The sequence below is a fragment of the Camellia sinensis genome, chromosome 11, assembly GCF_055761805.1.
Source record: "Camellia sinensis isolate YWXY chromosome 11, ASM5576180v1, whole genome shotgun sequence".
NCBI classification, from domain to species: Eukaryota; Viridiplantae; Streptophyta; class Magnoliopsida; order Ericales; family Theaceae; genus Camellia; species Camellia sinensis.
In genome coordinates this window covers 90,583,085-90,609,169 of record NC_138971.1, presented here as the reverse complement: position 1 = coordinate 90,609,169, position 26,085 = coordinate 90,583,085, and the positions used below count along the sequence as shown (strand labels likewise).

The following is a 26,085-nucleotide window of genomic DNA, read 5'->3' as shown; positions in this document are numbered from 1 at the left end:
ACAAAAATATGCAGATAGTTTAGATCGAAAACAAATCAAAAGAATAAGGTTTAAATTGACAAAATTAAAAACTCATAATTTGGTTTGTTATAAGGGCCAAACTCTAAAATTTTATTTGTAATTTTCCCAAACTGTTTTTTAGTCCTGTATTGACCACAAAGTACTAGCAGGGCTAAACAACCAATGATAGTATGATGAATGAATTTAGATATCATATGCTGCTATATTATCAACATATTGATTTAATATAATCTAATAAAGGAACTCCACCTTTGTAAAAGGTAGACCCTCTAATGTGTCACAAGGTGGGCTCCATTTTTGTTTTAATCAAGGGAGCACCACCCATTCACTAAGTCAATCCTTTTGGTCGCCACCACAACATAAAATGGAAATTATGAGGGCTACTTGTGACCAATGTATGGAGTTCCTTCTTGATTGGGTTGGATATGGTCCAGCTGACCTGACCTGACCAACCTATAACCCAAACAAAATTTGAATAATCATACCTTTCTTTTGTTGACTCACAAAATGTCCCTACCCCAAAGTTTATTCTATTTTCTTTGAACCAGAAAGAGACTATGCGGACAAAGATCAAAGTCACATTGATTATGCAAGCATCAACCAATGTCTACCTTATTCCAAAAATGCATAGCTGACTCGTAACAATTGGTGGTGTACCTCATAACAAGACTATATCAAAGACCCCAGATTAATGTGTGTGTGTGTGGGTAGATGAGCATGACTATATGAGCTAGTGATTTCCTCACATGAAAAAAAAAAACAAAAAAAACCCACACACCACCATGAATTGGCTAAGACGTTAACCAATCACTGCAATTTTATCTAAGCTAGATTTAAGAACCATGAATTGGTTAGTTTTCCGAACTCGAGCTCGCAACAACAGAATATAATGAATACAAAATATAAGCAGAATCCAAGCTTTCCCAAGCTGCTGACAAGAGTGCAGAATACATAGAACAAGCTCTTAATAACATGTATGTATGGGGAAATTCTTCCCCTTTTTTTTATATTTATATATATTCATCTATCAGCAACACAAAATTATCTAAGCAAAAAGCTATACAAGAAGTTGAAAATCATTCATAGAACACATCCTATTCCAACAAAACAAAAACAATTGCTAAGAAGAGAAACAAAATTTAAGTTTGGCCCCTTGTAGATTTGTGCACTGCACAGGCAATGGTAAGATTCCCATAGGATTAGGAATTAGCCCAACACTAGAATAAAATTTTCCATAAAATAGTTTTACCTAGGAAAATTGGAGGCTCTTATGTTTGTTTTAGGAGAAATTTATTTTCTTAGGCAACTTGCATTCTTGGCCCTCACAGCAAGGCAGCATGTTCAAACTTAATACTGTGAACAGAAAAATAAATTAAGGAGATCCTTCCACTAGATAATGCTTTTCTCATCACTTGACTTGCTGTTGTTCTAAGTGCCCAGGCCAAGATCTCTTCAATCATGTTCCCTGTCGGTGGAAGATCAACAACACCTTTCAATGGACTCATTGGATACTTTGCATCCCAGACTTTAGTATCGCATGGTTCCAACAAATAACCAGAGCCCAAGCCATCATCATTGACATGCAAACCCTCCTTACGGTTACCCTTAACACCTCTCTTGATGCACAGCTGCCCTTGTATTGGCTGAACCAAATGAGTCAACTGGTTTGGCTTGATACTCAAAACCAACGCGCAAGACATTTTGAGCATCAAATTTCTCTCCGTCACCCTCTAACTACAAACTCAGACCCGAAGCCCTCAAGCGATGTACCAATTTGTGTATTTGACAAAAGACTTCTTCCACCATCATTCTCAGTGCTATTTCCTCCATTTTCAACATCACCATTACCATCAGGGAAATCATCTTCAGCAACAAGAGACTCAATTGCAGAGTCTTCATCGTCCTGTGCAACTCCAAATGGGCTCCCATTGCCTCCCTGCCAGTCATCATCATCATCATCACTGTCGATGTCCAGGAAGTGAGATCTGTTCTGAAAGGCTCGCCTACGAAGAATAAAGACACTAAAAAAATAGCTGGCAATTTCCTTTTTTGTTCGAGATGGGAACACCATGGACAGATGCTCCCAAAAATTCTTACCATGTGACTCAGGATTAGAGTAAACAACCTCATGAAAGGCATGTTCTTCTTCTTCAGTCCATTTTTGTGATACCTCCTCTCCCATTTCACAAAACCCTAACTGCACAAATTTCTCATGCCCAAGAGTTTCTCTCACCCATTCCCGTGCTTTCCTGACATGCTGTCGCACACATCTAACAGAACCCTGATCGAGGCAAAGACAGTCTTTTCTACCATCTCCAGCCACATCACTGTGAGCAGACAATTCTGGATCAGGCATTGGAAGGATACAAGCCCCCATCAGTTTCCCCCCATAAGCATTAACAACACCATCAGAGCCTGAATAATAGTTCCCCACCATTTGTGGGTCCCCATACTGGAACCTCAGCTTGATGATTTGGTCCAATGGAAACTTGTCCTCTAGGAGAACTATCCAACATTGATGAATATGTATCCTCAAATGGAACTACTGATCTCCTTGGATAGTAGAGTCCAAAATATTCTGAAGAAATAGAGCAAACAGTGACACCATGTCCAACATATTCCTTGTCAACCAAATCAGAGATCACATTTCTGTTGTCATGTAAGAGTCCACCACCCGATTGAACTTTATAAAAATTGCCCTCGCCTTCACCTAACTCATACAAAACAATATCATCAGTAAAACAGTCTAATGAGAAAGTAAATATAGACTACAGTTCAGTCAGGTTCTTAGAATGCCATCGCCACACGACAAAAGTGAAATCGCTAAAAACTAAAATGCTTAGAAGGCCTAAACTCGTGCCCACTATTTTCACAAGGATGCTTCTCAACCGTCATATGAAACAAATTTTTATATTTTTTTTATTTAAACCATTTATAAGCCTAAATTTCTTTGTGTTAATAATAGTGGTAAAAGGAATCTATTAATTACAAATACAGAACAAGACATGTTTTCCCATAAAACAATTGTCTAGGGCTTAGTCTCAACTGGGAACTAGGAAGCATGGATAGGGATACGAGATACGAGATATGGATACGATACGGATACGGCGATACGTCAAAACTTTAAAAAATAGGATACAGGTACGCCTAGGATATGTTTGTGAAAAATATATATTTTAAAATTATTAGTAGTGAGTTACAGAGAAGCTAAATGTAACGCCCCGAAATAATTTGACATGTACTACCCACATTAATTAACATATACTAAACCATGGCAATAAACCTTCCATCTTTACATAGTTAATAAGAGAGAGTTTATACAAAAGTTTCACATGCGGATATATATTCAATGATAAAGACACATGAATCTATAGCATGTGAAGCACTTAGTCTCAAAACAATAAAATGCCCTTAAGGGCTTACATCTTCCAAGGCAATAGCCCGGCTACACAAAATGGCCTCTCGGACCCAAACAAATTAGCCCTTGGCTTACAAAAATTTACAACAAAAACAAAAGAGCAATATACTCTTCACTAAAAATATTCGCGCCTTCAGCTCGGCAGGATTATCACCTCCTTACCTGCACCAAATTCCCATAGGGGTGAGCATAAAACCCAGTAGAGAAATTCCCAACAAAGTATATACATTTATGTAAGACATCTAATATTAAATGCAAGTGCAAAATGCGATGGAATGCCTTTTTCAAAATAATCTCATATCATGCCTTTCTGAAAAGAATCACCATGCTTTGCATTAACATTTTTCAATCTCATCAATTTCAAACTTCCAATTCTATTAATCAAAGGGCCGGTAAATACGACACTAGTAATCCCAAGGCTGGTATCTGCAAGTAGACTATACAAGTACTACCCAAAATGTCCTTTTTACCGGTATCAACCGGAAGGCTTGACACCTATCCGTGCGGTTTTCTGGTCTTTCACCATGTACACTCAGGCCAACTTATCAAGTTCAACTACACCCCTTATCCGGACTTCCCACGTATTTACCCCTTGCACACTTCCATAGTTCTCATTTCATCAAAATTTTCTCAAAGTAAATGTTTTCCAATTCATTTCAAGATGTGCAATACGGATAATAAAATTAAATGAGAACATGATACAATACACAGGGTAGGTTTGGTTGGTTTTGTAGAGTGATTTTGGGAAATTTTATTTAAAAAATTTGTTTGGTTTGTAAATTTTCCAAAACAAATTCCAAAATCACTCTCTCTCTCTTACCTATCAATCAATCACTTTTTCTCTCTCCTCTCTCCTTCTCAATCACTTTTTCTCTCACACACATCTACTAAATTATAACAAAATATCAAATCATTCCAAACTCCCAAACTCTAAAACTACTTTCAAAATACATAACCAAACAAACCAAAAAAAAAATTCAAATTCTCTCCCCAAAACAATTTTTAAAAACTACTCTCCCAAAACCAAACCAAACATACCCACAATATCCCATAACATTTCTTCATTTCAAACATCTCTACAACAATATCAATTTCACTACCTTATTCATTTCTTCTTCTCAATATTATTATACAATGACCCTACCTTCAATTTAAGGCAAATAACAATTTCTCATCATGCCCAATTCACAACAAATTAGTCCCTTCAAGTATACAAGTGATGTCTTTCAAACATCAACTCCAATGTTAATTAATTTCACTATTCAAGGTGCACAACCATTTGTTATCTCACCACAATGCACTTTCAAATGTTCAATACAATGTTAAAGTAGAAACTCATTTCCCGTATATCAAGTAAATTGTCATTTTGCTAAACATATGATGAGAGCTCACTTTCTAATTATAAAACAACAAGATGCCTTTAAACATGCCTACATCTTTCAAAAATCCCCAAAAATTTCTAGGGTTTTATGTCAAAATCAAAACAAACACCTCTCCCCTCTTTTGAAAGAGTTTTCTATCAAGATAACACACCCCCTATTATGTGAGTTTAAAATCCTCAAGAAAATAGTTTAGGAGGAGAGGGAAGTCAAACCCACTTTTGAAACCCTAGCATTTATGAGACAAGACCAAACACTTCAAAGCCATTAATGGAACCTTTAAATCAACCAAATCTAACATAAATATATATATATATATATATATATAACTCAAGGAGATTTCCCTACCTCAATGTTTTGATGATGAAAGAGATGAAAACCCTAGCCTTGAGATGGAGGAATCTTCAACCTCTTCTATACCAAGGGAAGCCCTAGCTTGATCTTCAAGATTAGAGAGTGAGGGTGATGATCTAAACCCAATGGATTGCAAGGATCGAGGAGTTTTAATGTTTGGGGATGTTTTCTAGAGAGGAGGAGAAAAATGTGTTTTTAGAGAGAGAGGTGTGTAAAAATGTGAGACAAACAGCCCTAAAAGAGAGAAAAAGAGAGCCTCGGACTGCCCAGCCGTCCCGCACGTGCGGAGCCTCACTCCTGCACGTGCGACTCTCATCCCCGCACATGCGGCCCTCCACACACGCACCTTGCTCCGCACCTGCAATTTAAGTAGAATGCACTCACCCAAACTCCCCTCTTCCCGCACATGCGGCTTGGCATCCCGCACGTGCGGCCCTGGGCCCCCGCACGTACGGCCCTAGCCTAGCAGCCCAGAAAAATTCCCGCTTCGCTCCCGGCACCATGGACCTGACCCCGCACTTCTCGAAAGAGGGAAACTTCAACACCAAATGAAGACAAGAATAAGAACTTTATTTGAAAAGAATTTTCCGACGTTTTCAAACTCAACGAGAGAGCAAAAGAACGGAGTGAAAGAGAAGGAAAAGAAAGAGGAAACAAAGACCAAATCGTCACAACCTCCCCACCTTAAGAAATTTCATCCCCGAAATTTAAACAAACCATCAACCCAAAGTGTTCTAGCAACTACAATCATTTTAACAACATTCTCAAGTTACAACATCTATGTTCAACCAACGTTTACCATTCCTTTCATCATCATTTCGTCAAAACGACATTTGTTTATACCAGACATATGAAATAAAATATCTATAGCAAAACATCATTCCTTCACAACTTCAAGCTCAAGTTAACAATACATATAAACAACATGTGACCCACACCGCAACACCGCAACACTCTTTCCCTTCAACACAAGGGAACATTACAAATTTTAAAACCAAAACAACTAAACATGCTCAAATAAATCCGGATACTTTGAGCGGACCTCCGCCTCCCGTTCCCAAGTTGCTTCCTCAATCCCATGGTGTCGCCACAACACCTTCACTAACGGTATGGTTTTGCCTCGTAACACTTGTTCTCGAGTATCTAAGATTTGAACCGGTCGCTCCTCGTAAGAGGCATCTTCATCTACCTCCAAATCAACCCAATCTAGCACGTGAGATCGGGTTCGTACTTCCTAAGCATGGACACATGGAACACGTTATGAACTCCCGAAAGTTGTGGCTATAAAGCTAACCGATATGCCACTTCCCCAATCCTCTCCAATATCTCAAAAGGCCCAATGAACCTTGGAGACAACTTTCCACTCTTGCCAAACCTTATTAAACCCCGCCTAGGTGAGATTTTAAAGAACACATGATCACCCACTTCGAAAGATAAGGGTCGTCTCCTCTTATCGGCGTAACTTTTCTATCGGCTTTGAGCCGTGGCTAATCTCTTCCGAATGAGAGCAACTTTCTCAGTTGTCTCCCTAATGATCTCCGGACCCAACAACGGTGCATCCCCCACCTCGGCCCAACAGACTGGTGACCTACAAGGTCGGCCATACAAGGCCTCAAACGGTGCCATCTCAATGCTAACCTGATAACTATTGTTGTAGGCGAATTCAATCAACGGTAAATGCCTCTCCCAAGACCCCTTGAAATCTAGGACACAAGCTCTACGCATGTCCTCGAAAATCTGGATGGTGCGTTTCGACTGCCCATCGGTTTGAGAGTAATAGGCAATGCTAAAAATTAACTTGGTTCCCAACGCCTCTTGAAGGCTTTGCCACAACCGAGCGGTAAAACGAAGATCCCTATCCGACACAATGGTTACTGGAATCCCATGAAGTCAAACTATCTCTCTTACATACAACTCCGTCAAGTGCTCAACTAAGTCGCTAGTACGCATTGGAATGAAGTGTGTGGACTTAGTCAACCTATCAACAATTACCCAAATGGCATCATTGCCCCGCTACGTTCTAGGAAGCCCAACTACGAAGTCCATGATCACGTGTTCCTATTTCCACTCGGCTATCGGTAAGGGTTGTAGCAAACCCGCTGGTCTCTGGTGCTCAGCCTTGACTTGCTGACAAATAAGACACTTCGACACGAAGGATGCGACATCCCGCTTCATATCCCTCCACCAAAACTGACGGCTAAGGTCTCGATACATTTTGGTGCTTCCCGGATGTACCGCAAGGCGTGAGTGATGGAAATCCCGAAGCAATTCCTCCTACAAGATTCAGGCACAAACAGGTGATCTAGGTAACGTACACTCTAATCCGTGTGAATGTTCAAACCCTTCTCTTCCTTCCCATTGGAGATTCTATCACGAACTAACTCTACTATGCGGTCCCCTCGTTGTGCCTTTACAACCCTGCTAATCAAGGTGGGTTGAGCACTCAAAGTAAACAATGTTACACCCCCTTCGGACTCACCCAAATGCAATTTAAACTTGCCGACTTCACCCAACATAATCCACTCCCGAATGGCTACACTCGCCAAACTACTCACGGTTTTTCAGCTTAAGGCGTCGGCCACTACATTGGCCTTTCCCGGGTGATAGTGTAACTCGAAATCATAGTCTTCTAAAAATTCCATCCACCTCCATCAGCGTAAGTTCAAGTCCTTCTGGGAGAACAAATACTTCAAGCTCTTATGGTCGGAGAAAACTTCAAACTTTTCACCATACAAGTAATGCCTCCAAATTTTCAAGGCAAACACTACTGCAGCTAGCTTTAAGTCGTGGGTAGGATAATTCTTCTCGTGGGTTTTCAATTGCCGTGAACCGTAGGCTATGACCATTCCCCCTTGCATCAAAACACAACCAAGCCCATCCCGAGACGCATCACAACAAACGGTGTAACCCAAGCCTCTCTCCGGAATGATCAACACCGGTACCGTAGTCAACCTAGTTTTGAGTTCTTAGAAAGACTTCTCACAATCCTCACTCCATACAAACTTAACCCCCTTCCTAGTCAACCTAGTCAAAGGTGCGGCTAATCTAGAGAAGTCCCTCACAAAACACCGATAATACCCCGCCAACCCCAAGAAACTCCGGATCTCAAAACCATTTTTCGGTTGCTCCCAATCCTGCACAGAATCTATCTTTGAAGAGTCTACAGTTACCCCTTCGCTTGATACTACATGGCCCAAAAATTTCACCTCGGTGAGCCAAAACTCGCCCTTCTCAAACTTGGCATATAATTGATGTTTTCTAAGCAAATCAAGCACTACTCTCAAGTGAGCCTCGTGTTCCTCCTCGAAAGTTGAATAGATTCGAATGTCGTCTACAAAGACAACCACAAAATGATCCAAGTACCCCTAAAAATTCGGTTCATCAAATCCATGAAAGAAGCCGGTGCATTAGTCAACCCAAATGGCATTACAAGGAACTCATAGTAGCCATTACGCGTACGAAAGGCCGTTTTCTGGATGTCCACTTCCCGGTCCCTCAACTGATGATACCCCAACCTCAAATCTATCTTGGAGAAGCAACATAACCCTCTAAGTTGATCAAACAAATCATCTATTCTGGGTAAGGGGTATTTGTTCTTAACAGTAACTCAGTTCAGCTTGCGGTACACAACCGCAACGACCCATCCTTCTTTTTCGCAAAGAGAGCCGGCGCTCCCCAAGGTGACGTACTAGGGCGAATGAAGCCCTTGTCTAGAAGCTCTTGGAGTTGAATCTTCAACTCATGCAACTCCGCGGGTGCAAATCTATACAGCACCATAGAAATTGGTGCCGTTCCAGGCACTAAGTCAATGGTGAACTCAATCTCCCGATAGGGTGGCAAACTAGTAAGGTCCTCGGGAAACACGTCCGGATATTCACACACTACCCTTGGCAACTCAACCCGAGTTCCGCCACTCTCATTATCCAGAAGAGTAGCAAGAAGACCACTAAGCTCATTCGTACTACGAGGATCAAACACCGGCGATAGGACCCGATCAACCTTGTCTCCCAAAAAATAAAAACAGTCTCCACTCGAGGTGCACACTGTGACCCTCCGACGAAAACAATCAATCACAGCCCGATATGAAACCAACCAATCCATGCCTAGAATAACATTAAAACTGGACATGTCTAGTAACACAAAACCACACGGGAGTTTACGCCCGGCAACCTCTATCTCACAACCATGACAACCCCGATCTAGGTCAACTGTACCCCCAATTGGAGACTCTACTCTGAGCGGAGACGCTACCTGTGTCACCTCTAGCCCCAATGCAGATGCGAATGCAGCAGATATGAATGAATGAGACACACCCATATCTATCAACGCGCTAGCCAAAGAATTACACACCATAAAAATACCTCACTACCGAGGATCCTGGCAACTGCTCTGGCGCGGTAACTGCATACACATGCCCCTGGGGCCTCTGCTCAACCTGCTCATCCCTTGGAGCATAGGCCTACTGTACTGACTGAGCCGAAGCGGCTCCCTGATGAACTCGTGAAGTCTAAGCTGAGTGAGCCTACTAGTGGTTCTGTGTCTTGCCTAGACCCTGAAGCGCCAAACGCGCCTCCCAACTGAGGGCAAGCTCTCTTCATGTGCCCTGACTGACCACACTGGTAGCAAGTAGGCCCCTGACCCCTACTCTGAGACTGACTTTGAGATCGGTTAGATGGTGGTGGTGGCAACGCCTGCTGTCCTCCTCCCTTCTACAGACATGCAAAGGCCTTGTGACCCGGTTGGCCACACTTGAAGCAAGAAAACCCACCCGGTGCACTCTTTCCCAGGCCCGCACTAGGCAAGGGGAAAGTAGACCTAGACTGCTGCGGTTGGGACTTGGATGAAAAGGTGCTCTTACTCTTCTTGTTGGGCCTAAAGTCCCCCTGTGACCCTTGGCCCCTAGACCTTGAATTCCGAAGTCTCTCCTCCTCAGCCTCCATAATAATTTCCACATATGCGGCTGCCTCCACAAGGCGATCATAATTTCGGATCATGTTCCCGGAAACCTTGAACAAAATCTTCGTCCTCAACCTCTGCTCGAACTCAATGCAACGACGTTCCTCCGTTGCTACTAATTCCGGTGCAAACCGAGACAAACTAGAAAATGCCGCTTCAAACTTGGCCACGGACATGTTTAGTTGCTTAAGGTCATTGAATTCCTGTCTCAGCCTCTCCCTAGCAGTAGGAGGTAGATGTTTGTCTTGGAAGGCCACCACAAATGCCTCCCATGTTGGTGATATTCGACCATTGGCGTACTTCCACCATTGCCCTGCATCCCCTTTGAGGTAGTAACTCGCAAGAGTCACCCTTAACTCACTATCTTTTATATGAAGCATTTCAGAAGTCTTCACGGTTTGTTCTAGCCATTCATCCGCTCTCTTTGGCTCGGGGCCGCCATGGAACTCATCCGGCTTGGCCCGCAAGAACTACCTCGTGAGGAAGCTCGCCCTTGTCTCAGCAACATTCTCCCTAGCTTGGGTCTCCGCCCTAAGTATGTTCATGAACTCCCTCAATGCCCCCGCCATCTCCCGGGCTAGAGCCCCAATTGCGGCTTGGCCGGCTTGCCCCGGCACCTCCGCTTGCCCCACTTGTTCAGCCACATTAGCTTCGCCAAACCCCTCTTCTTGCACCGGAACCCCTTGGATCGGTACCTCATCTATACCCCGGTGACCCCTACCACGCCTTCCATCTCTACCACCACGAGTTCGAATCCTTTCAGACATCCTAATTGAGAAACAAAATAAACAAACTTAGCACATAATTCCAAATGTGCTCGCAACTTGCCTCACACATTAAACTTTAACTATTACACATATTCTATCACATAAACAATCTAATTCATTCCACATAAGCACTTAGTCACATAAACACAAACGAATTATCTTTTAGTGATGAGATTCGTCCCATGAGAAACCAAGAATTCTTAGTAGAAGGCGTATTGATCAAGTACCCTTCTAATAAGACTCCAAGAAATCTAATAGGCGCAAATAACATCCCAAAAGTCCAATCACATACCCATATAGTCACATAAGTATGTTATCACACAATCACAGATAAGCAAAACATTTTTCCTAATCATGCGGAATGAAGCCATTGTGGTATGACAACCACTTCCCGCGAGACCAAAGTATTCAAACCCGGTAGCTTTAATACCAAGTTGTAACGCCCTGAAATAATTTGACATGTACTACCCACATTAATTAACATATACTAAACCATGGCAATAAACCTTCCATCTTTACATAGTTAATAGGAGAGAGTTTATACAAAAGTTTCACATGCGGATATACATTCAATGATAAAGACACATGAATCTATAGCATGCGAAGCACTTAGTCTCAAAACAATAAAATGCCCTGAAGGGCTTACATCTTCCAAGGCAATAGCCCGGCTACACAAAATGGCCTCTCGGACCCAAACAAATTAGCCCTTGGCTTACAAAAATTTACAACAAAAAAAAAAGAGCAATATACTCTTCACTAAAAATATCCGCGCCTTCAGCTCGGCGGGATTATCATGTCCTTACTTGCACCAAATTCCCATAGAGGTGAGCATAAAGCCCAGTAGAAAAATTCCCAACAAAGTATATACATTTATGTAAGACATCTAATATTAAATGCAAGTGCAAAATGCGATGCAATGCCTTTTTCAAAATAATCTCATATCATGCCTTTCTTAAAAGAATCACCATGCTTTGCATTAACATTTTTCAATCTCATCAATTTCAAAATTCCAATTCTATTAATCAAAGGGCCGGTAAATACGACACTGGCAATCCCTAGGCTGGTGTCTCCAAGTAGACTATACAAGTACTACCCAAAATGTCATTTTTACCGGTATCAACCGGAAGGCTCGACACCTATCCGCGCGATTTTTTGGTCTTTCACCATGGACACTCAGGCCAACTTGTCAAGTTCAACTACACCCCCTATCTGGACTTACCACGTATTTAATCCTTGCACACTTCCATAGTTCTCATTTTATTATAATTTTCTCAAAGTAAATGTTTTCCAATTCATTTCAAGATGTGCAATACAGATAATAAAATTAAATGAGAACATGATACAATACACAATATCCCGTAACATTTCTTCATTTCAAACATCTCTACAACAATATCAATTTTACTACCTTATTCATTTCTTCTTCTCAATATTATTATCCAATGATCCTACCTTCAATTTAAGGCAAATAACAATTTCTCATCATGCCCAATTCACAACAAATTAGTCCCTTCAAGGATACAAGTGATGCCTTTCAAACATCAACTCCAAAGTTAATTAATTTCACTATTCAAGGTGCACAACCATTTGTTATCTCACCACAATGCACTTTGAAATGCTCAATACAATGTTAAAGTAGAAACTCATTTCCCGTATATCAAGTAAATTGTCATTTTGCTGAACATATGATGAGAGCTCACTTTCTAATTATAAAACAACAAGATGCCTTTAAACATGCCTACATCTTTCAAAAATCCCCAAAAATTTCTAGGGTTTTATGTCAAAATCAAAACAAACACCTCTCCCCTCATTTGAAAGAGTTTTCTATCAAGATAACACACCCCCTATTATGTGAGTTTAAAATCCTCAAGAAAATAGTTTAGGAGGAGAGGGAAGTCAAACCCACTTTTGAAACCCTAGCATTTATGAGACAAGACCAAACACTTCAAAGCCATTAATGGAACCTTTAAATCAACCAAATTTAACATAAATATATATATATAACTCAAGGAGGTTTCCCTACCTCAATGTTTTGATGATGAAAGAGATGAAAACCCTAGCCTTGAGATGGAGGAATCTTCAACCTCTTCTATACCAAGGGAAGCCGCATGATCTTCAAGATTAGAGAGTGAGAGTGATGATCTAAACCCAATGGATTGCAAGGATCGAGGAGTTTTAATGTTTGGGGATGTTTTCTAGAGAGGAGGAGAAAAATGTGTTTTTAGAGAGAGAGAAGTGTGTAAAAATGTGACACAAACAGCCCTAAAAGAGAAAGAAAAACAGAGCCTCGGACTGCCTAGCCGTCCCGCACGTGCAGAGCCTCACTCCCACACGTGCGGCTCTCATCCCCGCACGTGCAACCCTCCACACGCGCACCTTGCTCCGTACCTGCAATTTAAGCAGAATGCACTCACCCAAACTCCCCTCTTCCCGCACATGCGGCCCAACCCCGCACGTGCAGCCCTAGCGTAGCAGCCTAGAAAAATTCCTGCTTCGCCGACACCCCGAACCTGACCCTGCACTTCTCGGAAGAGGGAAACTTCAACACCGAATGAAGACAAGAATAAGAACTTTATTTGAAACGAATTTTCCGACGTTTTCAAACTCAACGAGAGCAAAAGAACGGAGTGAAGGAGAAGGAAAAAAAAGAGGAAACAAAGACCCGATCGTCACACTAAAGAATATTGAGAAACCACAATGTAATTTATAATGCAAAATACTAACCTTTAAAAATAAGAAATTAATTTAAGCTAGTATCTTGTTTACCTTTTAAATTTTCAATAGGTCTTGCAAACATTTCATTTATGTTTATAGTACAATAAGAGAACAATCCACAACTTGTCTCTGTGAAATGTTGTATTCAAGTGTTATTGGTTTTTTATTTATTGATATATAATTTTACTATTGTTACATTCTCTTATTAATCCATACTTTCTATGTAGTATAGAAGACATACATGAAACAATTAGGATACATTAATTTGACAAATTCTATTATTTAACTCACTATATTCTTATCAAAGAACTAAACAAAGTACTAGAAAAATATTTTTATATTTATCCTTGTAATTATATGTTAGAATTTACCTCACCTACTCCACTAAACCTAACCCACTACACCACTACCACCTCACCTACTCCACTAAACCTAACCCACTACACCACTACCACCTCACCTACTCCACTAAACCTAACCCACTACACCACTACCACCATCCACTACACCTACATCTATATAAGGAACCATTTGTAATAGACATATCAATCAATATAAATCAATCAATAATACAATTCTCTATTTCTCTTTATACATTAAATTTCTACATGGTATCAGAGCAAGGTTAAAACCTTAGTATTTCTCGCTTCACCGGCGGGCGGCAACCTCGCCTTCTCAGCATACATGTGTCTGAAGCACACGATTCTTTCTTTCAAGCAAAAGTTGCGCAAGTCGGCAGCAACATCTTGTAGACAAGCACACATTCCCCACTTCATTTGAGTTCTTTAAGAAGGCCCACCACGAGAAGAAGCAGACCACACAGCTTTCCATGCTCTTATAAAATATTATCATACCCATCCACCGCCCAAAAATTTTCTTTTGTTTACTATGACACTTAATTGCCCTGTCCCTCTCTTTTCTTATTTATTTATCACACTTTTATTTTAATATATATATATATCTCTTAAAATAATGAATCATAATCTTCTTTTTGAAAACATAATCATCAAACAAAAACACAACACAACCACCCACGTTATCACACTTTATTTTAATATATATATATATATATATCTTTAAAAAAAAAATAAAAATAAATAAATAAAAATAAAAATAAAAATAAAAATAAAAAAAAAACAAATACAATAAAATAAAATCACACTGCTGTTTTTCTTATCCCCCATCCACAACTATTTTTCTCTATTTTCTTTATCCATTGTTTTCTTTTATTTTATTTTTCTTATTAAACAAAACAACACCACAAAATAACACCAACCACTTTTCACAATCTTGTCATTTTATTCATATCAGGGGATCAACCCCGATCACACTTTTACATCCCACAAAAAAAAAAAAAAAAAAAAAAAAAAAAAAAAAAAACCCACATCCACAGGCGGGATTTTTCTTCTCTACTCGGCCGCCGGTCTCTTCTTTTTGCCTCCGTCCTGGGCGGCCCTTGACGGTACTGCCTCCGTGCTTCCTCGACCACCAAGCCAGTTGCCTCCTCCCTGCTCCTCCACTCCCGCATCTGGTGGTCCTCCAAATCGGAACATCACGGTGGCCTTCCGCTTCAGCTCCTTGTTTTCCGCCCTTAGCACGCTTATCTCTGCTCGCGCATCCTTATACATGCGTTGGAGCAGAGCCAGCTGGGAGTTTAAATGCTGCACCTCATTTGTCCTACTCTGCAGCCGGTTCGACAAATTTGTGACCGCCGTCATGCTTTCCACGCATGCCTTCAAAGTATACTGGTTGGCCTCCACATCTGACTGCCCTGCCATTCTTTGCTCCACAGCCCGCATCGGAAAGTTCAACGGAGCAAACTCCGGGGCGCTTGGTTGAGTTTCCAGTGCCACCGCACCAGTTCTCTCTCTCGTTGACTCGTTGAGGTCGGGAAAGAGGGTGAGCAGCCCGCGGGAAGACGATGAAGCCATTTTCTAAGCACCAGAGTGTTACACAGTATCTCTCTCAGAACTCTCTCTCAGAAAACAGAGTGTTACAGAATCTCTCTCCAAAATCTCTCTCAGAATTTCTCTCGCAGGTTTTTTGCCTCAGCCTCAGCCTCTGTCTTATAGCCGAGGCAGCCACGCGCATCGCGCGCCTCTTGCCACCAGCCGACAAACGGGCACGCAAGCCAAGGCGCCCACGTGCCTCGCCATCATGTCCGGCACACCTTTTGATGAATTGGGCACGCCTTTTGATGGCACGCCTTTTGATGGATTGTGCACGCCTTTTGATGGCACGCCTTTTTATGAATTGGGCACGCCTTTTGATGGCACGCCTTTTGAAAGATTGGGCACACCTTTTGAGGGTGCGACTTTTTAAGGGTCCGACAAGACTCTATAAACTGTCCCGACATTGATTCCGGTTAGCTCCTTCAAGGGTCCGACAAGACTCTGTAAACTGTCCCGACATAGATTCCGGTTAGTTTCTACAAGGGTCCGACAAGACTCTGTAAACTGTCCCGACATAGATTCCGGTTAGTTTCTACACGGGTCCGACAAGACTCTGTAAACTGTCCCGACATTGATTCCGGTTAGTTTCTACAAGGGTCCAGCAAGACTCCGTAAACTGTCACCACAACTGTCACAATAGTGTCTGCTACAACGGTCCGACATGACCCCCTAAACTGTCCTCTACATGGTTATGACACCCCCATACAGTGTCCTCTACCCCGTTATGACACCACCATACAGTGTCTTCACCAATGGTCTGACACGACCATACAGTGTCTCCTATCCTTTTTTATTTTTATGTATTTTCTTGTTTTGTTCCTCTCTTCAAACTCAAGTTGGTTAGTTTCTATCCTCCTTGAGTTTGCGGGGGGCTGTTAGAATTTACCTCACCTACTCCACTAAACCTAACCCACTACACCACTACCACCTCACCTACTCCACTAAACCTAACCCACTACACCACTACCACCTCACCTACTCCACTAAACCTAACCCACTACACCACTACCACCATCCACTACACCTACATCTATATAAGGAACCATTTGTAATAGACATATCAATCAATATAAATCAATCAATAATACAATTCTCTATTTCTCTTTATACATTAAATTTCTACATTATATTATATTATAATACTATGCAAGAAATGATACAATTCTAATTTCGTAAAACAAGTAATATGTGACTTGTAATATCTGATACTCCAAACTTAAGTATTTGATACCCCCAAAATTAATGAAAAATTAATCAAGAAGCATCCGATACTTTTAATAAGTATCCGATACATATCAACAAGTATCCAAGAAGTATCTATCCGTTACAGATACGTCACCTTATTTGAAGTATCGGTGCTTCATAGACTGGGAACAACATCTAACTTCTTACAAATTTCTTGGAAGTTTCATTTTTGTAATGGATCAGATACCAAATTTGACACCGAATAACAAATTATTAACAATTGAGATCTCAGTCAATTTTCATATTACTTAATAGAATTATTGATTATCTCATATTTTTTGATCCAACCAAAAAAGTTATGGGTAACATCTTTGGAAAAAAGGACAGCATAATAGCATTATACATCTTTTAAGGATATTTCAAACTTTTACACAAGTGTGCATCTATTCGCTAGAACAAAAACTTCTAATGTCTGATTCTTTAGTTAATTAATGGGTTAAAAGCTAGTGAATAGCCAGCTCAACCAAGGAATCTATCTGATTTGGGAATAGCTTGAGTTGAGCCCTGATACTAGAATTGTTTCAACAAATTTAAAATTAAAAGAACAAACAAAAACTTTATATATGAATTCTCCAAAATTTCAGTGCTTTCCATGCAACCACACAATCCCTCACACAAAGGGGCAACTGCTAAGATGAGATTATCAGGAGCAGCCTCCTTTCCTCGTGTGCCAAAAAGTGTCACATAGAAACCACAATTTTCAATTGTTTCTTTGATTTTGATATAGATTACAGTTTTCAAACTTTGATTTCCTATTTTACCAAATATTTTCCCCCTATTTTCCCAAGAGATTCACTAAGCTTTGTCTTGAAAGGTCCACACCTCCATAAGCCATGGTGGTCTAAGCAACAAAGCAACAACAAGAAGGGGTAAACTGAGGATTAAATCGCAGAGATCTTGCATAAACAATGAAGAGAAAATCTCAACAACCCATTGGTCAGGGAACAGGGAACAGATAGAAGCTTGTGCATTAAAGGTGGTGTAAAAACTTGCGGGCACTTCTTATCATATTCACCCTTGGAAATTCCTAGTTAAGTATGGCACATGATAAAATAATAAACTCTTCTTCTATATAAAATGTTACGTTTATAATAATGTGATGGTCATTATCCAATCCCAAGCACAATCTTCATGGAACTTAAAAATGTAAGATGACATAGGTATGTCCTTGAGTAACCACTACATATAATTAGAACGTAAAAAACATTCTCCCTGTTTTGTGTGGTAAGAAATTCTAATTATTTTATTAGAGAATTTCCCAAAAAAATAATTTATTGATAATTAATTAAGGTTTTAATTTTTCTTTTATACTCCATGGAACTGGATTGAACACTCGAAAAAAATAACTATATCATTCATTCAAAATAATGATTTCAGTTACAGTTATAAGGTTGAATATGGATTACATGTGAACAACTAAAAACCTCATCCACAACAAAGAGTTTGAAGAAATTATGAAGACAGAAGTCCAAGCATCAAAATGTTGAAACAGAAAAGATTGAATCTCTTACCTGGAATATCAGCTTTTTTAGTAGGTTCATAACAAGAATAAATTTCAGTGAACGAGGTTAGCTTATTGCCACAATCAACTTGTTTTGGGTGCCTAAGAGGAAACTCCTGAAACTCCTCATCAAAAGGCCGTTTGAATCCCATCTTGACCTGCATGATGAACAATTAAGGGTGAAAACAAATCCAATGAGAAAAGTACAAACATACTAGCATAGAAAGCCAGCAAAACTTCTGTGTTTTAGCCTCATATACAAAGTATTTTCTATCATTAGTGTCCAAAGATGTGAGTTTCCTGTTTGACATGGCCAAACCAAAATCTAGACACAAGGACACAACTCCTCACATGTTTGTTTGAAAATATACCAAATCAAAAATCATATCCATATTTTAAGTATGCTAACATGCAACATACATTCACAAACAATAATATATAACGTTTGGGAACAGGCTATTTTAATAACTTTTTGGCTTTTTACGAAAAGATATGTAGAAAAATAGAAAGTGATGTGACAACTTATAGTGACTTTTTAGATTTTTAACTAAAATACTTAGTCCCCAAACGAGGTTTGAGTATCAATAATTTCGTGACAAAATCGTGAAGCACTCTTGTCAATGTTGTACTTTTTAGAAAAATATTAATAGCTATAGCCACTTTCATAAAGTTAAAAAGAACGAATGTCAAATACTCCTCCACAATAGTTCCACATGAAAAATTTTAAGATGGAAGAAGCATCCACATGCTAAAGATTTTGCCTTAAAAGAAGGAAACAGAATTTAATTGTCTAAACCGAAAACTCAACATTGCTATCACAAGAATACAAAACATTATGAAAACCCTAATATTCTTGCAGAATTTATAGCCGGACAATTAAAAAATTGAGTTTTGCAGGGTGGCGGGGACTTCAACTGCTTTGTATCAGGTGAAAAGCAGGGGGTGGTAGGCTTAGTAGGGCTTGAAACTACAATATAACCATTATGAGCAGTATGTTGCAACCAATTAAACTATAATTCACAATGGATCTCTACATGTCGCTCACTTTGGGAAGAGTGGACAGTAAGAAGAGACCTTTGCTCTATCTGCTTCTTTCTTTTTCCAAGAATGAACAATTGGATTAAAAAAAATTATCATGGCAAAAGAATCACTGCTTTTTAGTGCAAAAATTAGAGCTTTGGACAAATAAGGCAAAATTCTAGTGGCATTAAGATTATACTTCACACTCACCAATTCAAAATAAAAATACAACAGAAATATAAAAATAAAAACAAACCCAAGTACCCATTGCATTGTAGAAATAGAAACGTCTGACGTTTCAAAAACACTAAGCCTCTATATGAATAAGACCAAAAAAATTTTGGCCAAAATAACAAAAGCATTTATTAGAAACTCATATATATGGAAATGAGCCTTGAAAGGACTTAAAAGATCTAAATATGTAAAACATGATTAAGAGGGCTATAAATACATGCAAAATGAGTTTGGTAACAAGACCACCCACTACAAGAAATTCATTCTCTACCGGCGTTTTATAAACGCCGCTAAGACACGCAAAAATGTTGAGAAACCCTATGGTGACTTTTTTATGAACACGCCAATGATATGGTCGCCGTCTTATGTCAGCACCATTTAATAAACTCCACTTAAACTTTTTATCAACGCATTATTAAAACGCCAGTTTTTCCTTGCCGGAGCAAAACTCCAACGGCCATATGACATCATACTGACTTTTGGCGGTGTTTTTCTCAAAACACCACTACTTGTCTCCTTCACTGCTCCTACTCTATTTCCCTATTTTTTGTTGCCTGCTATTCCCTGTTCTGTTTTTCCTTGTCTCACATTATTCACATTCAAGACCATAATATTTTTCTTATCTTGCATTAATATTTTACCTTTCCTCATAACCAAAATGTATATAACCAAAAAAATTTCCAATACTTTATTCAACCACTTATATCAAAACTAAAATTTAGAATTGTTTTGGGAAGTGCCTATTTTAGTTGGCTTTTTGACTTGTTACGAAAAGATATGCAAAAAAGTAGAGAGAGGAGTTGACTTTTTGATAGTGACTTTTTGACTTTTTGGATATTTTAGGTCATTGCCGAAACAACCCTTAGACCAAAACTCACAAGTCTCATTTTAACAAAGAAAAGGATATGAAAAAATTAGTACAAATTTGGCCCATTATAAATTATAGAGTAAAAATAAATAAATAAATAAATAAATAGAAATGTAAACATTCAAAAGAAAAAACAAGAGAACTTGACACTTGTTTTATCTCCACTTCTTTATGGACCTCCAACCATAGCAAACTTAGGAATAGGTTGGAAGATAATAGAAATGAAATCACCATTACATCAAAGGGAAAGAAAAGAAATCAATCAATTGATCAGATTGCTAATAACAGAACAATTGGAGATGAAATGCATATGATTACCCTTTGATCGAGTGATAGAAACAAAGTAAGAGAGAAAGAGAGAGGTGTTAGCTAGCTGGTTTTTGTTCTCATGGCTGGTGTATTATTTTCTTTTTAGTTCTGGCATTCCATCAGTTGGCAATTCATCATCTGCAGCTTCTGATAACCCGGTCCCAATGGATATTGTATTACCAGCAGTTGAAGAATGCTGTATCCAAACATTCAAATGTAAACACTATGTACGATGCTAGAATGAAATTAAAGCAAAGCAGAATCATGAAGGTCCTAGATGGCAATTGTCTAGTTCCGTACCTTTCTCACAATTGTCAATTTTGGGTCCAGCACTGTTTCGTTGCAGTGTATTCTCCCATAATCTCAAGCAACTAAAAACATAACCACAACAGCCATATATTAGCATGTGAACTGGATGAAACTTTATCAATGACAATGACCTAAATCTAGACTGGGATGGGGGGAAATTTTACATAATTGTAGGGATCTTGGCAGTGTATCCCATGATCAAATTTTTTTTTTTTTTTTTTTGATAAGTATCCCATGATCAAATTTTATGTGATCTATAAGTGAGAAAGAAAAAAATTGAACATTAACCACGCAAATGCAAAAACAAATACAGGTCCTACAACCATGCAAATGCAAATTTTATGTGACCACACAGTAGAAAAATTACCTCCCACAACTCTCTACAGCCAAAAAGCAGATAGTCCAATTCATCTCGAGAAAATATTTGTAGAATTGAGATGCTAAATACTTGATAGTAACAGAGCACAAATATAAGAAAACATTAAAGAAAATGGTCAAGAGAATAAATGCTTGCCTATGCCAATAAAAACCACCATCTCTGCCTCAAGTAGCATAGTATCTCATTAGAAAATTTAATGTATATTTGCTTCCTTCAATATTCAAAGAAGGTTGGTAGGTGACAAGCAATATATTCTACAAATAAGAGACATTCATTAATTGATAAACAAAATCTCATCTAGAAACAATAGAGACAGAAGATTCATTCATTCATAAGCTTAAGTAGTAATCTTTTTAAAAAAATTCTCAAATGATTTGCTTCAAATGAAAACTCATCTTTATGATTGAACTCTTACAGGGCTGCTTAATTGTCCAAAGTTTATTCTATTGTCCGATAATCAACATCTAATTTCAATCATGTTTTTGTTTCAATTTTGGGTTTGAAGATGGAGCAAAGGTACAGACAATACCACCATCAAATGCAGATTGTGATTTCATGGTTCAAACAAGCAGCAGGAATTGGCTCTGTGAAAAGATACACAGCTCCAGTATTGTAAACAATCTCAAAGCAATTCGGGTGCCTCAAAGACGCAATCATGAGCCAAATTCGAACATTGATCTAGAAACAAGAGACTATTATTGCTATATGGGGCATTGAACCGACACGCAACTTTCATTGCAGGTTTTTATATCAAAACAGTGTCGTAGCACCTTGGCTGATACGGCGTTTTGATAAATACTTTTTAGATAACTATAACGGCGTTTTTTAGAAACATCTATATTAAAACTCCTAATAGGCAACTTTTCTTGCAGCGTTTCCAAGAAACTACAGGAAAAGAAGGGAAAGCCAAAGAAACATTCTCAAGCAGAATTTTTTATTTTTTCCACATGAATTAGAATTTTTAAAATGGGGTTGGGTTTTGCCAAAATTTTGATAACAACAGCAGCATAAAATAAAGGGAAATTTGGCCATAAACCCCTCTTAGCTTCCTTTTCTTATTAAAAGGGCAAAAAAAAGATTTAGTACTTTCTCAAAACCCCCCTCATAATTATAAAGTCCTGTATGAAGGGCAAAATTTGTTATTTGAATATTTTATTTGACCATTATACCCCTCTTTCTTCTCTTTCTTTTACAGCTCTCTCTCTCTCTCTCTCTCTCTCTCTCTCTCTCTCTCTCTCTCTCTCTCTTCACCAACTTGATGTTGTTCATCGTCTCTACCATCTTCATCGTCTATCAGCGTCGCTCATCCTCACCGTCAGCTGGCAACCATTTTTTTTACCGTCAAACCACCACCATCTCAGATTTGATATCTACTAACTCATATTTGAAATCAATAACTTCAGATCTCACATAAAAATAAAAAAATAAAATAAAATAAAATATTAAAAAAAAACCTAGATTTGAAAGAAAAATGAGAAATCGAGATATTACAATGAAAAATCAAGAGTTTTCGTTTGTTTGTTCATAAATCTAAATGTAAAATTTGACTCTAGTTCGTTCATTTAGTATGTACTACTCTATTTTTGTAATTGTAAAATTTTACTCTAGTTAACAACATGTTGATCTGCTTAACGACAGTAAAACTTTACTTTCTGATTCAGAGTAAAATTTTGTTCTTTTTTTTTTATCATAAAGTAAAATTTTACTCTGAAATAAGCTGCAAGGATGGCTTTATAGGAGAGTGTTGTGTTATAAATTAGAGTAAAATTTTACTGTTGGAAGAACAGACAATCATGAGAAGAAGAAAGAGAGATGGAGAGATAGAGAGATAGAGTTCGAAAACAGAGGATCAAGAAAAAAAGAAGAAGAAGAAGAAGAAAAGATAGAAAAATGGAGGGAGAGAGAGAGTATAAATGGTGAATGACACACACACACACACAGAGAAAGAGAGAGCATGAACCATTAGAACCAGAGAGAGAGAGAGAGAGTGAAGGATCTCAGATTTGAGGTTTGCAAGCCGTCGCAAATCGTCATTTTCCGACAACGACGACTGTGAATGATCTCAAATCTGAAGTTATGGATGCACAAGTGATGGTGGCGATGAAGACGGTAGAGAAAGAGTTCCATAGTGAACGTCGGTAGTGCCCAATAGAGAGCGTGGGCGATGACGCCGATGAAGAGCAACAGTGATAAAAGCGAGACAGAGAGAAGAGAGACTGAGATGAAAGACAGTGATTGCAATCTGATACACACACACATATGTATATGAGGATATTATAGTAAAATAAATAAGTTTTAAAATATTAGGGGGTTTTAAAAGAATCTATACAATTTTTGTCCTTTTAAAGGACAAGTTAAACATTGAGGGGTCTATCACCAAATCCCCCTAAAATAAACTACAATGAGACAGTACCAAACTATGAAAAGCTTCTCTCTATCAATAGAAAAGACATTTTCTTAGTCATCATTATTACATCTAAACAATGTATATATACACATTTAAATATTTACTTAGAAATGTGACACTTCCTAAGCCACCAATTAAACACCCAAATTCACAACTCCACACATCCAAAACCTTTTAAATTCCTAAATCAAGTGAACATCACCCAAAAGAAAAGGTTCTTATCCATCAAGATAACTTTATGCATTAGTATCATTAAATTATGCTATAGATTCAACAATACCCCTTTTTTCTTGTAGCTTGTTTTTCTAGGCAAAATGCTAGGCCTCGTTTGGGAACAGGCTAATTTAGTAACTTTTTGGCTATTTAGGTAAAATGAGCTAAAAAAAACTAGTATGTTTGGGATGACTTTTTGACTTTTTACGAAAAGATGTGCAAAAAGTAGAGAGAAAAAATAATCTTTGACTTTTTTGTATGGGTTGTTAGCTTTTTGACTAATTTAGTAACTTTTTGACTTTTTGACTAAAATAGAGGGTTCCCAAACGAGGCCTAAAATCAACAATTAACATTGAAATTGAATACATAAAAATTGTTTAATTTGAGAGCAATACATCTCTCACCATTTGAACCCAACAGCTTGGCTTGCTTGATCTTGTCAAGCTGAACTGTCCATTAACAGCTGATCCTCTAAACCTCTAAATCTTTGGAGAATGGCATCCTCTCCTTCCATTCAATCATCTGCCACTGCTATAATGACTGTCATTAAATATGAATATGAAACTATAAAATACATGGAAAAATAAATAAATAAATAAAAAGATAAACTACTAATAGGTCGGTCCTAAAAGTTGGATTTAATTCTCATTAAGTCCTATTAAAAATTAATCCTAATAAAATCGTTGCGAAAAATAATTTTTTGTGACGTTTTTTTATGTATGTCACTAAAAATTGACAATTAGTAACTTTTTTGTGATGATTATTATAAATCGTCACTAAAATATACAGTTAGTAACGTTTTTATACAACGAATTTTTTAAATTGTTGTTAAAAGTTGAAAATTACGGACTTTTTTTGACAATTTTTTAAATTACCGCTAAAAGTTATAATTAAATGATGTTTTTTGTGATAAATTTTTTAAACTGTCGCTGAAAATTAACAATTAAAAACTTTTTTTAAAGTAAATTACAAACACACCTGAGGTTTGATTAAAATATAAATCACCCATATGGTTCTAAAACTTACATTCCACCCTAAGGTTTCTAATTTCATAACAAATTGCCCTTTTTATTAATAAATCATGAAATCAATTAACAATTTTTAATGATATTAGAAATATGTTTCAATTAATAATTCAGGTAATTTTATTATTGTATATGAGAATAATTATGAATTTCATTTTTTTTGAATTAATTTTGTTAAATAAAATTTTTTGAAAATGGGGTATTTGTAATTGGGTCATGCTACATCCCCCTAAAAACTTCCCCCCTAATCCCCCTAATTTCCATATCAAGTAAAAAAAAAAAAAAAAAAAGGAAAAAGTTGCCAAAATTGGAAATTAGGGGGATTAGGGGGGAAGTTTTTAGGGCTCCAAATCATTTCCCTTTGTAATTTTCCAAATCATAGAGGGAATCTATATTTTAAATAAATCTCAGGAGTGTATTTGCAATTTACCCCCTTTATTTAATAGTGTTTGATGAAATACGGTTAATTATCACATTACCTATTTCTAAAGTCCCAAAAATAAAATAACATAAAATAAATTAATTTTAAAAAAATACATCTTGCCAGAGAATTACTGCCTTCTTCGAGCTTCTCAAGAAACAAATTTCAATCAACAAACTTCAAATCAAATTTTTCTGAAGAAAGGATTAAAATAGAATCCAGCTTTTGTCATCCGAATCCAGAACAAACTCAGCTAAAGATACGAACCCTAAATCGATGAAAATTGAAACCCGAACGAATTCCGAAACTAATAAATGTAAATCCAATCAATTTCGAAATGGAATGCCAAGAAAAACTATTGAAATCGAACCTGGATCTCGAGTGAAGCCAGCAAGACGACATCAAAAACCACTTCGGTTCGACATCTTCTGGATCTGAGCGAAATCTCTCGTTCGTGAGCTTCTCGTTCGTTCTCTGTTCGTCGTGTGTTCGAACGGAGAGAAATGGCGCAGAATGCTGTGAGCGACAAGTATATAAAATGGGGTCACTTTTATATTAAGACGGCACCGTTTCGAAACGGCGCAGAATTTTC

General features: G+C 38.2%; 1 protein-coding gene across 15 annotated transcripts; it reads right to left on the bottom strand.

The window, feature by feature from the left end:
- Positions 1-985: 985 nt before the first annotated feature.
- Positions 986-26,085, bottom strand: LOC114283532 (AT-rich interactive domain-containing protein 2-like). 15 transcript variants are annotated; one of them, XM_082894301.1, is made up of 7 exons: positions 25,864-26,020; positions 24,452-24,587; positions 21,563-21,681; positions 21,040-21,110; positions 20,749-20,935; positions 18,319-18,466; positions 986-2,731 (listed from the first exon to the last, which is right to left on the bottom strand). In XM_082894301.1, exon 7 carries the CDS (start codon positions 2,456-2,458, stop codon positions 1,745-1,747), a length of 714 nt encoding a protein of 237 aa, XP_082750427.1. In that variant the 5' UTR covers positions 2,459-2,731; positions 18,319-18,466; positions 20,749-20,935; positions 21,040-21,110; positions 21,563-21,681; positions 24,452-24,587; positions 25,864-26,020; the 3' UTR covers positions 986-1,744. The 15 variants fall into 15 exon arrangements, 9 of the variants coding, with proteins under 9 accessions (XP_082750427.1, XP_082750428.1, XP_082750429.1 ...); XM_082894302.1 differs by having other exon boundaries at positions 24,452-24,578; XM_082894303.1 differs by having other exon boundaries at positions 24,452-24,575.

Coding starts and splice junctions, on each gene's coding strand:
- LOC114283532 (XM_082894299.1), bottom strand. CDS start 2,458: ATGGTGGGGAACTATTATTCAGGCTCTGATGGTGTTGTTAATGCTTAT.